Below are 12,142 nucleotides of genomic sequence, written 5' to 3' on the forward strand. Positions count from 1 at the left end.
GCTCCACCGGGTAGTGTGGCCCAGGACCCCAGTTTCTGAGCTCTCTCCTGGGTCCTGTGCTGTTTCCCAGCCTAGGCTCACCCTCCAGGCTGCCCCAGGTGCGCATCAGATGGGCATCCTGTACGCGTCTTTGTCCGGGTACCTGGTGACGCCCTGGGTGCCCTTCAGAGAGGTTGCACGGGGTAACAGTCCTGCTAATCTGCCCTCAGATGCCCAGGCGGTGGGCAATCTCCTAACCTTAACAGTCTCCACTCGCCCCTCTCTGGCTGTCTAGTGGATAACACAAGAAGTTTCGTCAAGGTTCTGCTGACGCTCGCTGCTCACGGCCTGCCGGGATCTTTGGTCCACTGATTGGTTAAACCTGTGAAGCCTGGTCGGGGCCTCTCCTTTCCGGCAGAGGCTCCCCTGACTCCACTGCTCTTTAGAGCCTCCTGTGCTGGCAGGAGTCCTGCTCCTCCTGAGCAGTGAGATCCTGCCAACTGGGCCTTCTCTCTGCGCTGGTTAAGTCTGGGCTCTAGAAGACTGGGGGGGGGGGGGCAACTTGTGCCACCTTCTGCGTGAGCTCTCAGGAGGGTGGTCCTTTGCCCTCGGCTCAGCTCCATCACTTCACCAGGCAGTTCCAGTCCCCTCTGTCATCAGCCCGGTGGACGTGCGCCAGCTGCCAGCACCCGGGAGCTGCTTCCACTCCTCAGGCACCGTGGCTACGCTCCTCTCTTCCTTCTCCGGGGCCTTCTTGGTGTGTGTGTGACAGCGATGTCACCTCTGATCTTCTTACCCTTCGGCACCTCAAGGAGCTTCTCTGTGAAGAATTCCCTCTGCCTGTGTCAGCACGGAAGGTGAGCCCGAGGCCGGCTCCTGGGTGTGCTCATGAGGGGGGCTGGCCATGGCCCAGCAGCCCCCCAATCCCGGCTGTGCGCGCCATCCATGCCCTTCGGTCTCCAGCAGCTCAGAGAGAACCATGTGTGCCTGACACCCAGTGTAGACGTGCTGTCCACACAACACACCCCAAATACACGTGCTGTGGCACAGATTTATGTGTACCACTATGTATTTGATCAAACTATGTATTTGATACGTATTATACCTGTGTATGTAAAAATGCTTTGTTATTGGTATCCAAGTTTTACAAGTTAGGCTTTGGGGGGTCACTGCTTCCTACCTGTGTGACCTTGGCAAGCCCCATCCTCTCCGGGGTCTCTGCTTCCCCATCTGCAAAGTGACCAGAGATGGCGTGAGTCCTGCATGCCCAGCCAGGGTCAACAGCATCAAAGGGTCAGAAGTCAGAGCACCCAGGTGTCATGGGGGCGAGTGGTGGCCGGTGAGCGGTGCAGGAGCCAGCATGGCCTCTTCCCCAATGTGGGTGGGACTCGGTTCTGACCCGCTCTGGACTTTCAAGGATCCTTTATTCACAGAATGGCTTCCAGGTGTAAATAAACAAACAAACATAGGTGCTGGACAGCCACCGGGGTCTTGAACAGGTAATGAATATTGTTTGCCCCTCGCTGCTCCACCCCCTGTGCCGGGGAGTGTCCCCAGCACCCATTCAGGGCTCAGCCCCAGAGGGGTCTATCACAGTCAGTCACAGGGCGGCTGCAGTGGGAGATGGCCGCTGCCTGCCGGTGTCCTGTCCCCACCCGTGCTCAGGACCGCGCCTCCCAGGGAACGGAGGTGCCCAGGCAGTGGTGGGAGCCTGCCTCGCTCTGCCTGCTCCTCTTCACACGTGGGCAGAGCTCCTTCTCCCCTGTCCTGGGATCAGTAACGAGCCTGGCTCACTCGGCCGTCCTGCTGATGGAGGGGCCGGCCCCGGCTCTCCTCTTTCTCCTGTCCTCCTCCGCGCTCCTTCTTTCTGCGTCTGCTGCTCTTCCTTCCTGGAACCGAAAGATTGTCCAGCCCTTGGCTACCAGAGGAGACCCTGGGGGAGCGGAGGATGTCATTTCCCAGGGCACCCACCCACCAAGGCGTCTGTCCCTCCCTCCATTTCTTCTAAAGTCGTGGCCCCTGGCAAGGCCACCACCTTGGCCACCGCCTGGCTACATGGCCTGGCTGCTCAGGCTCCTCCCAGCAGCCCCTGGGCCTAACACCCTCTCCAGGAAGCCCCTGTCACTGTGTCCCTCGTGGCACCCCCCATGTGGTGAGGTGGCCAGTGGCAGTGTGGCCGCCGAGTGCTCTGTCCACTGTCACGACGCAGGGCCAGCAGAGATGTTGTGCTTTCTCCCTGTGCCTTTGACAGTGAGAGCTGGGGACAGGGCAGGTGGAGTGTGGGGAGGGCTCAGAAAAGGAACTGCACCTCTGGGCCTGGTCCCCTCATGGCTGGATACCCGTCCACGCCCCTGCCCTTGGGTCCTGTTAAAATCAGACTAACAGCCTGCCTCAGCCCTGAAGCCCGGGACTGTGACCAAGGGTCATTGACAGTACCCAGCCTGTGTGCACACGCATGCGCCCTGCCTGCCAAGCCCTCTGCTGGGGGCTGTCCTCCTCTACATGTGACCTCAGCTGCTCACTCAGTCCCAGCTGGCACTTGTGCCCAGTCAGCGACTCCAGAGCCCCTCTTTCCTCCAGCGAGGCTTTACCTGTGAGCCCAGCAGCCTGGGGAGACACTGGCTCCGCTCAGACGTCTAGCCAACACACACCTCCCAGAGTGCAGCACTGTCCCCTCCCTGCTGAGTGTCCCCTCCCTGCTGTCAGCCCCTTGGTGTCTCCCACCACTGACAGCCTGGAGAGACCCCTCGGTGGAGGGTGGAGTGGCTGTCTAGACCTGCAGCCGGGGGCTGGAGGTGCATGTGTGCCTGTCCCCACCAGTCGTGGTCCTGGGAGCGGGGCTCCTGCTCGGGCTCACTCGCACCCTCTGTGGGTGACGTCACTGAACATTGGTGGTGGCTTCATGCCATTTTCTCTTTCTTCTTTTGCAGCCATGGATGGTGTGCCTTTCATGATTTCAGAGAAGTTCTCCTGTGTTCCAGAAAGTGTAAGTCCTGTGCCCAGTTGCCCCTTCTTCTGCCACCCTCTGAAGCCCCTCTGCCTTGGCGTCTCCCTCGGGCTGTTCCGGGGATGCCCACACTCCTGCCCCAGGTTCCTTGGGCCTACACGTGGAACCCAAAGAGCTTCCTGAGAGCTGGGGTGGCGCTGCTCCCCCCTGGGCCCCTTTGGCTGGTTCCTGCACCTGAGGTGCTTGAGAGGTGGAAGGAAGGCGTGGGGAGACCTGGGAGTGGGGGGCACGAGACGGCGGAGGCTGGCACACAGGGAGCCTTTTCGTTTCAAAGGTGGTGCCAAGTTGAGGCACACTTCTCGGGTTGAGAAGGTCGTTTTCTGTGTTCAGCTTAGTAATTTTTGTTCTTTGTTTAATGATGATGGTTTCCTGTAGCAAAGAGCCTCCCCACGCCCCCCTTGCATTCCTGCATTCTGTGCTAACTGTGCTCTGCTCTGAGGCCCCCAAGGGTGCAGAGCACCTCTGGCCAGTCTCCACTCCCCAGCCCTCTTGGGAGACAGACTGAGTGAGCTGGCCGAGACTGGAGGCCACACTTCAGACCGTGAGAGGCGCCTGCCGTGCACAAGAGCCCGAGCTGGGCTGCCCGCTTGCTTGGCCCTCCAGGGACCCTCTCAGCAGATGTCCCGCCCCAGGATGGCAGCAGGCATGGCCCACACCAGTTTGGTAAACTTGTTTCTGGCTTTATGCTTTCTCTAGAAGATTGCCTTGAGTAGCTCCAAATCGAAGTCCCAGTTTGGGCACCCGCTAAAGAGCCCCTCGCTGTTTTTCTTGGAGCCAGCTTAAAACCACCCGGCCTGCAATTTGACCTGCTCTGTACTTTCCATTTTCATGAAATATAATAGGCCTCCTCTGAACCCTTCTGGTAAGCAGCTTAATCTTGAAAAATGCTCCTGACGTGACACGCGGAGCTCGAGTAACTTCCTCGGCTCCACTGGGCCCCGTTGCCATGGAGATGCTGGCGCCTCTCCCACGGCTCCTTGGAGAGGCCCGCTGCCCGCTCACCAGCTCCAGTCGGGAAGTTTAGTGGGTAGTTAGGGCCTAACGATGCGACAGCTGGACCCCTGCTGGACCCTGGCGGTGCAGGCAGGCGGCTCCGTCCTCGTGCGCGCAGGCTGGCAGCGCAGACAGGGCCAGGCATTCTTGGGACTACTGGCACAGCAGCCCCAGGGGCTCTTGGTGTCTAACTTGGTGGCCCCGTCCCAAGCCCCTGCCCCTGTGACTGTGCTGCTGCTGGCTCAGCGAGCACTGAAGGCCATAAGCACTCCTGCCGTTTAACCCCACAGTGGCCTGAGCTGTTTGGTAGTCAGCTTTATGGTCGCTGTGATCAGATACCGGACAAGCTCAGCCTGGAGAAGGAACACTTTATTTTGGGCCCATGGTTTCAGAGGTTCAGTCCATGGTGGGCCAACTTCGTTGCTCTGGGCCCGAGAGGAGGCAGAGCATGGTGTCGGAAAGGTGTGGGGAGGGGGCTGCTCACCTCATGGTGGCCGCGAAGCAGAGACACAGTCGGGAACACAGGGCAGCTGCTGCCTTCCAGGGCACGCCCCAGTGGCCCAGCTCCCCAGCCGTGCCCTGCCCCCATTCCTTCAGCTCTCACCACCCAGGCATCTCACCAAGCATTGCTGCCCAACACAGGTGTCCTGGGGACACCTCACGCCCAAACCCTAACATCTGCACTGGATTTCCAGGAGGCTGATTCTGAATCTGGGTCTTCAGACTCCAGAGCTGGCTTCCTGCTACCACCACCCAGGAAGTCCCCGCAGCCCATGCGGGCATCACCTCTGCCCCCTGCAGGCTGCCACAGGTTCTGTGGGTGACTCTTAGGGCCCACCTGCTCCTCCCAGGCCACCAGCAGCTGGCCTAGACTCCAGGAGGCTGGGCCCTGTGTCCCTCTCAAATACAGAGCTGACAGGGTTAGAAGGGACGTGGACCGGGGGCTTCAGAGGGCTCCTCCGGATCCAGCCCAGTCTCCCGTGGGCGTCTGTGACGCTCATTGCCTGTGTGTTTGGTTTTTCACGCTGAAAAGCCAGCAATTTTTTTTAAAGTCCTCATTTTCACAAAATTATAGAAACTCCCATTAAAATGCAGTGTCAGCATCCTTCACCACCACTGAGTTCAGGGACCTGGAACCACCCAGCTCCTGCCCCAGACACCACGGACTCCTGGAAATCTTTAGGACCCACTACCACCCTGGGCAGTAGGTCAGGGTGATCTCTGGTGACAGCCTTAGACACCCCCAGCCCCACAGCTCTAGCTCTGCCCACGTTTTCCTCTGAATGTGGGAGAAGAGAGGCAGAGTCCTCTGCCACTGTCACTGTTCCGGAGACCGTGAGCGCCTGGGTGGCCCAGCAGTGAGCCTGCAGCTCAGGGCCATGCCTGCTCTCTGTGGCCACCCTGCACCCCACTACTCATCCCTGTGCCCCCCTGACAACTGTGGAGTTCTGTGAGGAAGAGGTGGAGGCATGCAGGTTCCCACAGTGTAGCTCAAGATTTCCCAGTTGACACCCATAGGTGTTTTGCAGCCGGTTAAAAGGGTGTTGATCTGTGTTTTCAGATGCAGCCCTTTGATCTCTTGGGAATCACCATCAAATCTCTAGCAGAAATTGAGAAAGAGGTAAGTAGGCTACCCAGAGAAGGGCAGGCTGGCTTGGTCCACCACAGGGTATACCCTCCGCAAGGGATCTGTGGGCTTCCCTGGGAACAGCTGGTGCAGGATGCCCTTCTGAGAAAAAAAAAAAATTATATACACACACACACATACATATACATATATATATCATTTAAATCTATTAGAAAAAAGTAAAATAACTTACTTTTTTCCCCTTCATTAATGGGATTAAACCCAGGAATGCTCTGACACCGAGCTATATTCCCAGCCCTTTTTATTTTGAAAAAGGGTGTAAGTTGCCCAAGCTGGCCTCGGACTTGCAATCCTCCTGCCTCAGCCTCCCAAGTAGCTGGGATTACAGGTGTGGCCACCGTGCCTGGACTACTCACTTTAATGTACTTAATTCTTCCAGCCAAATATGACCAACATCCCATCTTCATGTTTAAATTAAAGGTGTTAAGTAACAAAGGGAGCTGTCGGCACAGCTTCACTGTTTAAAATGTCTCAGCCCAGTGAAGGTAGAGGCCGGGGTCCGGCCCGGGGATGACCTTTCTTTCTCCCTGTTATACTATATGCCACCAGGAGAGACCTAGGGAAGTGATCAGACCTCTTTATGACTCAAAGGAGGGATCAGGAAACCTTGTGCTTGATGAATTAGACCCCATTTGGCAGCCTGATTTGGGAGTGTTCGGTGTTTTTCTAATTTAAAAAAAAAAAAAGAAAAAAGGAAGCCGTCCAGGATTAGAGCAGGCGCAGCTCTGAGGAGACGGGGTTGAGATGGTGGCATCAGACTGGAGGCCAGACCTGCCGGTTCCTTCCTGTTTTCAGAGTGTGCGTCGCCCCTCTGTCTAGTAGCTTGTGAAGCAGCCACGTGGTGCAGCCAGCTCTCCTCGGAGAGGAACATTTGTCTCAAAGATGGAAATGGTAGGACCATTTCAATATTCTCCGCTCCTTGGGGTTTTCTCCAGTGTATGCAGCTAGCAAAAGCAGGTTGCATTATTGAAAGATGGCTGAAATCAAGGAAAATTGAATCAATGTAGTACAACAAATTTCTAAACCTGTCATAGCAGAAACAAAACAAAAAACTCCCCCTTTGTCTTTGATTTTCAGTAAATCATAAAAACCAACCCGATTGTCACCTATAGTTTTTTTTTGTTTTTTTGTTTTTTTCTGATAACTTAGGAAAAAAACAGCTGGCGACTGCATTAAACAGGCAGGTGCACATGGAATTTCCTGTCTGCCCTTCTCAAAAGCAGACGGCCATGGTGGTTCCAGGGGACCCCTGCGTATAAACGCCATCTTGCGTGGGGCCCAGTGGATGTGCACGGAAGGCCTTTGAGGTTGGCCTGCTCCAGCTGTAGGTGGAGGGCCTGACCTGGGCTCTTTAAGATAGGCCACGGTCTGGTCCAGCGGACAGACATGTGAACCAGCCCCCAGCCCCCTGCCCTCTGTTCAAAGGGGAGAACAACAGAGCTTACCCTGGGGCCTTGTGGGAAGGCCGCCGAGTGAGCCCCCGCAGGAAGGCCGTGCTGGGGGGTGCTGGGGGAGGCAGCGGCGTGCCCTGGTCCCCAGCTGTCCTGCCCCCACGTACCTGCCACGTCACAGCTCTGGGCTCCGGCTGGTGCCGTCATCCCCGCCTCTCACCCCGGCTGACTGGCAGACTCGAGGCTCCAAGTGACAAGACTGAGACCCACTCTTCTCCATGAGGCTAGGGTCTGTGGGTCCATGTCCCTGTAAGGAGATCCTCTGGCTGGTGGGGACAACTGGTCTCAGAGGCCAGGCAGCCTGGGTTCCAGCCCTGGCTGGGCAGCTGAGTGACAGGGATGGGGTGGGCAGGAGAGGCCAGTGGAGGGCCCAGGGCGTGTGGCAGGACAGCAAGCTCGCTCCCCTCAGTGCTGCCAGCTCACTGCATGGGTGTGGCAGCCCCTGAGGCAAAGCCCGGGGGTGGGGAGGCTCTTGGAGCAGGCCCAGCTCGACCTCACCTTTCCACCCGAGCTTTGCCAGCCCCAGTTCCCTTTGCTGTAAAGTCGGGTGGTGACAAGGACACCTAGCTCACAGTACTCATACACTTTACTGAGACGGCCTGTGTGGCTTGGAGCAGTGCAGCTGTGACCTGTGTGGTCACCATCACCCCCACCCTTCTCCCCGGTCATCCCCGCCAGCAGCCAGCCAGCCCCTCAGGGCACACGCCCAGCGGCTGGCCGCCAAGAGTCACCCCAGTTGACAAATCCTCGCCGTATTCCTCATCTTCACTGATGGGTAAAGAAGAGCACATCTGGGCTTGGGAGGCCAGGAGCGCTGGACGGTGGGGACCAGGCGAGACGGAGCACGGCGAGCGCTGCAGCCGGGGCTCAGCAGACTCCAGTGTCACTGCTGGATAGTCCTTGGTGCCCTCTGGGGAGGCTCTTTGCTCAGCCGTCCCCCGCCCACAGAGAACCCGCAGTGGCCTGTCGGCCCGTGGGAGCTGGAGGCGGAGGAGGAGCCTCTGCTCTCGGGCCCTGCTGTGCGGGCCTAGGGCAGGCAGGTGTCCCCCAGATGGTTTTCTTTTCTTGCCCCTTTTTTCCCATTCCCAGCAAGTCCGGCTGCCTCGGTTGGGGGCCCCAAGACCTCAGCTTAGAAATCGCTTTGCTCCTGAAATACCTAATAGTATTTGACACTGTTAAACCAAGGCCAATAAATGAAGAAAATGCAGAAAAATACGTGGGAGACTGCCCCTGGGCCCAGGCACAGATGCCCGACCTCTGTGGCTTCCTGTCCACCCAGACGCCTCCCACGTCTGCCCAGCGTCCTCGGCAGGCGGGAGAGGCCTTAGGCTGCCCTGTGGGCAGAATGTCCTCCCACCTTGCAGGACACTAGACTCAAGCAGTCAAGCCACCTGCCCAGTGGGACTGCTTGGTGGTCCCAGCACTCAGGGCGGGGTGGGGCTGAGTGTGACCCTGGCTGAACACGCCACATCCACTCAAGGGGATCAGGACTTCAGTGGAAATAGCCTGTCCACCCGAAGGCAGCTTATCATTCTGTCCCTTTAGCCCCAGGCCGGGTTGTTTTCCTGCCACCCTGTGCAGGTGGGGGACGTTTCTGAATTTCATCCCAAGCCCCATCCCACCCCATGACCTCAGAAGCCCCTGACCCTGTCGGCCCTGAGCGCTGTGGGTAGGGACCTGAGCAGGAGAGCCTCAGTAAACTCCAGCCAGGCCCCGTCCTTCTAACCCACCCAGCCAGGACCGCTGAGCTGCCTGGCACTGAGAAGCACGTGGCAGGGGACAAGATCTCGCCCTTTTGTGGTGGGCAGTTCACCCTCAGCCCCCAGAAGGCTGCTGACCTCAGGGGAGAGTGTGGCACTCAACTCAGGCAGCCAGGGACGCCTGAGAGCAAAGGACAGGCACAGGCCAGCAGCCCAGGGCCACAGGTCAGCACCAAGACCAGGGGTCTACAGAGACCTCCATTGGTTGGGATATGCTCTGAGGTGGCTGGTTAAAGAATGAAGCCATGATTAATAAAGAGATTCACTCCACTGCCATCACCCCCGGCTCCCAGTGATGGCCTCGAGGCCTCCTGTCTGCCCCCCTTCCAGCAGCCACCATCCATGTGTCACCCACATGTACCCACTGCTCAGAACAGAGGCTGTGTCCGCGCTGGACATGGTGAACAAGCCTCAGGAGGGGGAAGTGAACCTTTGCCCTCCCCGCAGCCACAGGAGCCACCAGAGCGTCCCCCCAGCTGCTTGACAGCTGTGAGCTGTCCCTGGGCCCCAAGGGTCCAGGCAGCAGTCATGTTGCTCTGCGGGAGGGCAGCAGGGACCTATGGGGCCGTGGTCCACCACTGCCCCAGGAAGCTGCTCTGGCCGGGAGAAGGAAGAGTGTAATTTTGCAGCCGACCCCGTGATGAAGCGTCTTCCCTCGGAGTGAGAAGACGGGCGTATAAATATTCTCCTCCCTGCCGCTCTTTATTTCCCTCGTAAGCAGCTGCCCCATTTCTCCATCTGATGGATTCCCCGCAGCCATCCCCGGCCTCCCTGGCTCTGCGGTTCAGGCGGCAGCCTCTGAAGTACCCCGAGCTGGGCCACTTAGCCTCTCCTTAGCGCCCTGCCCGCCCTGCATCCCAGCCTGGCCTCCCTCAGGGACCTCCTCATCCCTTGTCTCCAGGATGGGTCGGGCGGCAGTGGCCTCGCGGGTGCATTTCATGCATAACTACCTGCAGCCTTTTAAAATAGGAGTGAGCAGTCCCCGGGATGCACAGCGTGGGGTGGGGAGACAGAGCCGCCAGCCCCATGCAGAGCCCTTGCCCCCAGCTGCCCGCTCACCCGAAGCCGTGATGCACACCCTTCCTGCCCTCCAGAGTGCGCGTGGAGACCTGGCTGAGGGAAGCACTCATTAGCCCACCTCGCTTCCTGGTGAGCAGACAACCTCCATTTTCATTGGACTTGAAAGCTCAAAGACGAGGGAGCGTCTAATTAGTAAAGGGACGTTCTCGTATTAATCACTCCCTTAAAATTGACAAGGGAGGCAGTTCATTTAACCACTTAATTGCTACAGGTTTTTATGGGCTGCTGTTTGCAGACATATTTAATGAAGAAGTTATAAATCTAAGGGAGCTTAAAATTTTAATTTTATACCTAAATATTTTCCTTGTTCTCATGTTTGTAGTCAATCCTCAAGAGTGTAGTCACGTGGAATGTTCTTTAAATGAACATATTTGCTAACTGGCGTGATTTCAGTTTTTAAAACATTGGTTCCAGCAATTAGGCATTTTTTTCAGTTCCCAAATGACTAGAGAAATTCGTCTTGATTATAATTGCTCTTAGCCACGCATATCTAATTTGTGTCTTTTTAAGTGTTAATTAGTAAACAGTTTGAGCTGACATCTTTATGTGTTTGTGTGTTGAAAAATGGGGCTTATTGCTTATTTAGCTTGGGGCCGATTCCACTAGCATTTACGTCACGACATTGAGGTGAAATTAATGAAATTACCTTTGGCAGCACAAGGTAAAAAGCATTTTCGAATCCAACTTTTGGATATCCACTTTGCCTGGGCCTCTTCAAATTCGAGGTTAGGGTGGATTTGGGATCTACATTCTGTAGGGAAAAAAAGTGAGGCAGAAGATTTTTGTATCAATAATGAAATGGCAGAGTCCCAATTTTATAAAAGCAAAATGTTCAGATCCCAACATAATTGTTCATTCTTTCGACTTTTGGAAAGCCTTCATTGTGCTTATTACTGTTAACGAATTTTGTGGAGGGCTACGTGCAACTACAAAATCTGTGGTCCCTTTGCACCATCTAGTGGTCAGGTCTTAAATTGCAACAGGAAATAATAACGTGCCTTCCCTCTGTTCCGATTCAGAATCTTCACCACCCAGCACCCTCTTGATTGCTTTATTTTTTGGTCAGGCAGCTGGAATGTTTGGGGTAGAAATACGCTTCTTTATTCACTAAGTAAAAGCTGGTTAAGTCAAAGGGAGCTGACCTGCCCTGCTCCCCTTGTATGTGCTGTTCAGGGATGAGAGCTGCCGCCCAGATTCTCCCAAAGCCCACGCTGGGTTGGACCCCCTCAGCCAAAAACAAAGAGACCCACCGTTCTCACCACGAAAATGTGATCCGTGGGTGAGTGATGGATATGTTAATTAGCTTGATTGAATTTTTCTATGATGTGCACATAAATCAAAACATCATGTTGAACGCCATAAATGTACAGAATTAGTATTTGCCAATTAAAAATAAATTTTAAAAAGCATTTTAAGAGAAGTCTAACAAATTAATTAAATGGCCTCTCTGATGGCATGAAAGACATTCCAGGCTCCTTCTTTGCCCTGGTAAGGAGCAAGGGCCCACCCGTCCTGCTCCCCACTGACCACAGCCCAGCAACCGCTGTTGCCCGTGCAGACAGGGCCCAGCCTTCCCCTAGATAGTGGGAAACTTGCAAGCAGTTTATCATCGTAAGCAGCTACCCTACCAATCAGAATTGGGTTTTTGTTTGTTTGTTTGTTTGTTTGTTTTGATATTCAGTGTTTCCCCGAGTACAGCCATCACATGTTTATAAAAATGCAAACATTGCAGATATGTTAGTGCACACAGCACACACACGTTCAGCTGACCCTGTGCACCCACCACCCCACTGTCCAGTACACCTTGCCGACCTGAAGACGCCGAGTTGCCCCTTTGTGCTCATCCATGATGTGCTTGGGCAGCCCCTACTGGCTGGCCCCTGAGGTGCTCCCAGTCAGCCCACTCACTGCATGCATGCCTGTGCTCCTCAGGTTCTCCCCTTCCAGACCCCACCAGAGGTACGCAAGGGCCTTTCCACATGCTGCTGGGCCTCAGTAATCTGTGACTGCTGCCAAGCTGAACATCGCATGTGTCCCTTGGCTGGCTTGTCTCCCGCACCGCCTCATGACCACAGCTTGGTTGTTTTGTACTGGATTGTTTAGCTTCTCACGCTCATTTTTAAGAGCTCTTTATGTTTTTAAGATAGCCACCTTTTCTCCAAATACCCGTGTGCACACACGTGTGCTTTAACCCGAGTCTTTTTCCTGGTTAATGGTGTGTGCT

At 55.7% G+C, this 12,142-nt stretch overlaps 1 protein-coding gene across 5 annotated transcripts in view; it reads left to right on the forward strand.

Moving 5' to 3' along the window:
• The window catches only part of Mvb12b (multivesicular body subunit 12B), a 176,242-nt gene that overhangs the window by 142,576 nt on the left and 21,524 nt on the right, over positions 1-12,142 (forward strand). For 3 of the 5 annotated variants that reach the window (XM_078048224.1, XM_078048223.1, XM_078048225.1), the window contains 2 exons: positions 2,910-2,965; positions 5,541-5,600. In XM_078048224.1, the coding sequence (XP_077904350.1) occupies positions 2,910-2,965; positions 5,541-5,600 (116 nt within the window). Of the gene's footprint in view, positions 1-2,909; positions 2,966-5,540; positions 5,601-6,422; positions 6,722-11,091; positions 11,113-12,142 lie in introns of those variants that run through there. The other 2 variants (XM_078048228.1, XM_078048227.1) reach the window with 2 other exon arrangements.

The sequence above is a fragment of the Ictidomys tridecemlineatus genome, chromosome 4 (genome assembly GCF_052094955.1).
Source record: "Ictidomys tridecemlineatus isolate mIctTri1 chromosome 4, mIctTri1.hap1, whole genome shotgun sequence".
Taxonomy (NCBI): domain Eukaryota; kingdom Metazoa; phylum Chordata; class Mammalia; order Rodentia; family Sciuridae; genus Ictidomys; species Ictidomys tridecemlineatus.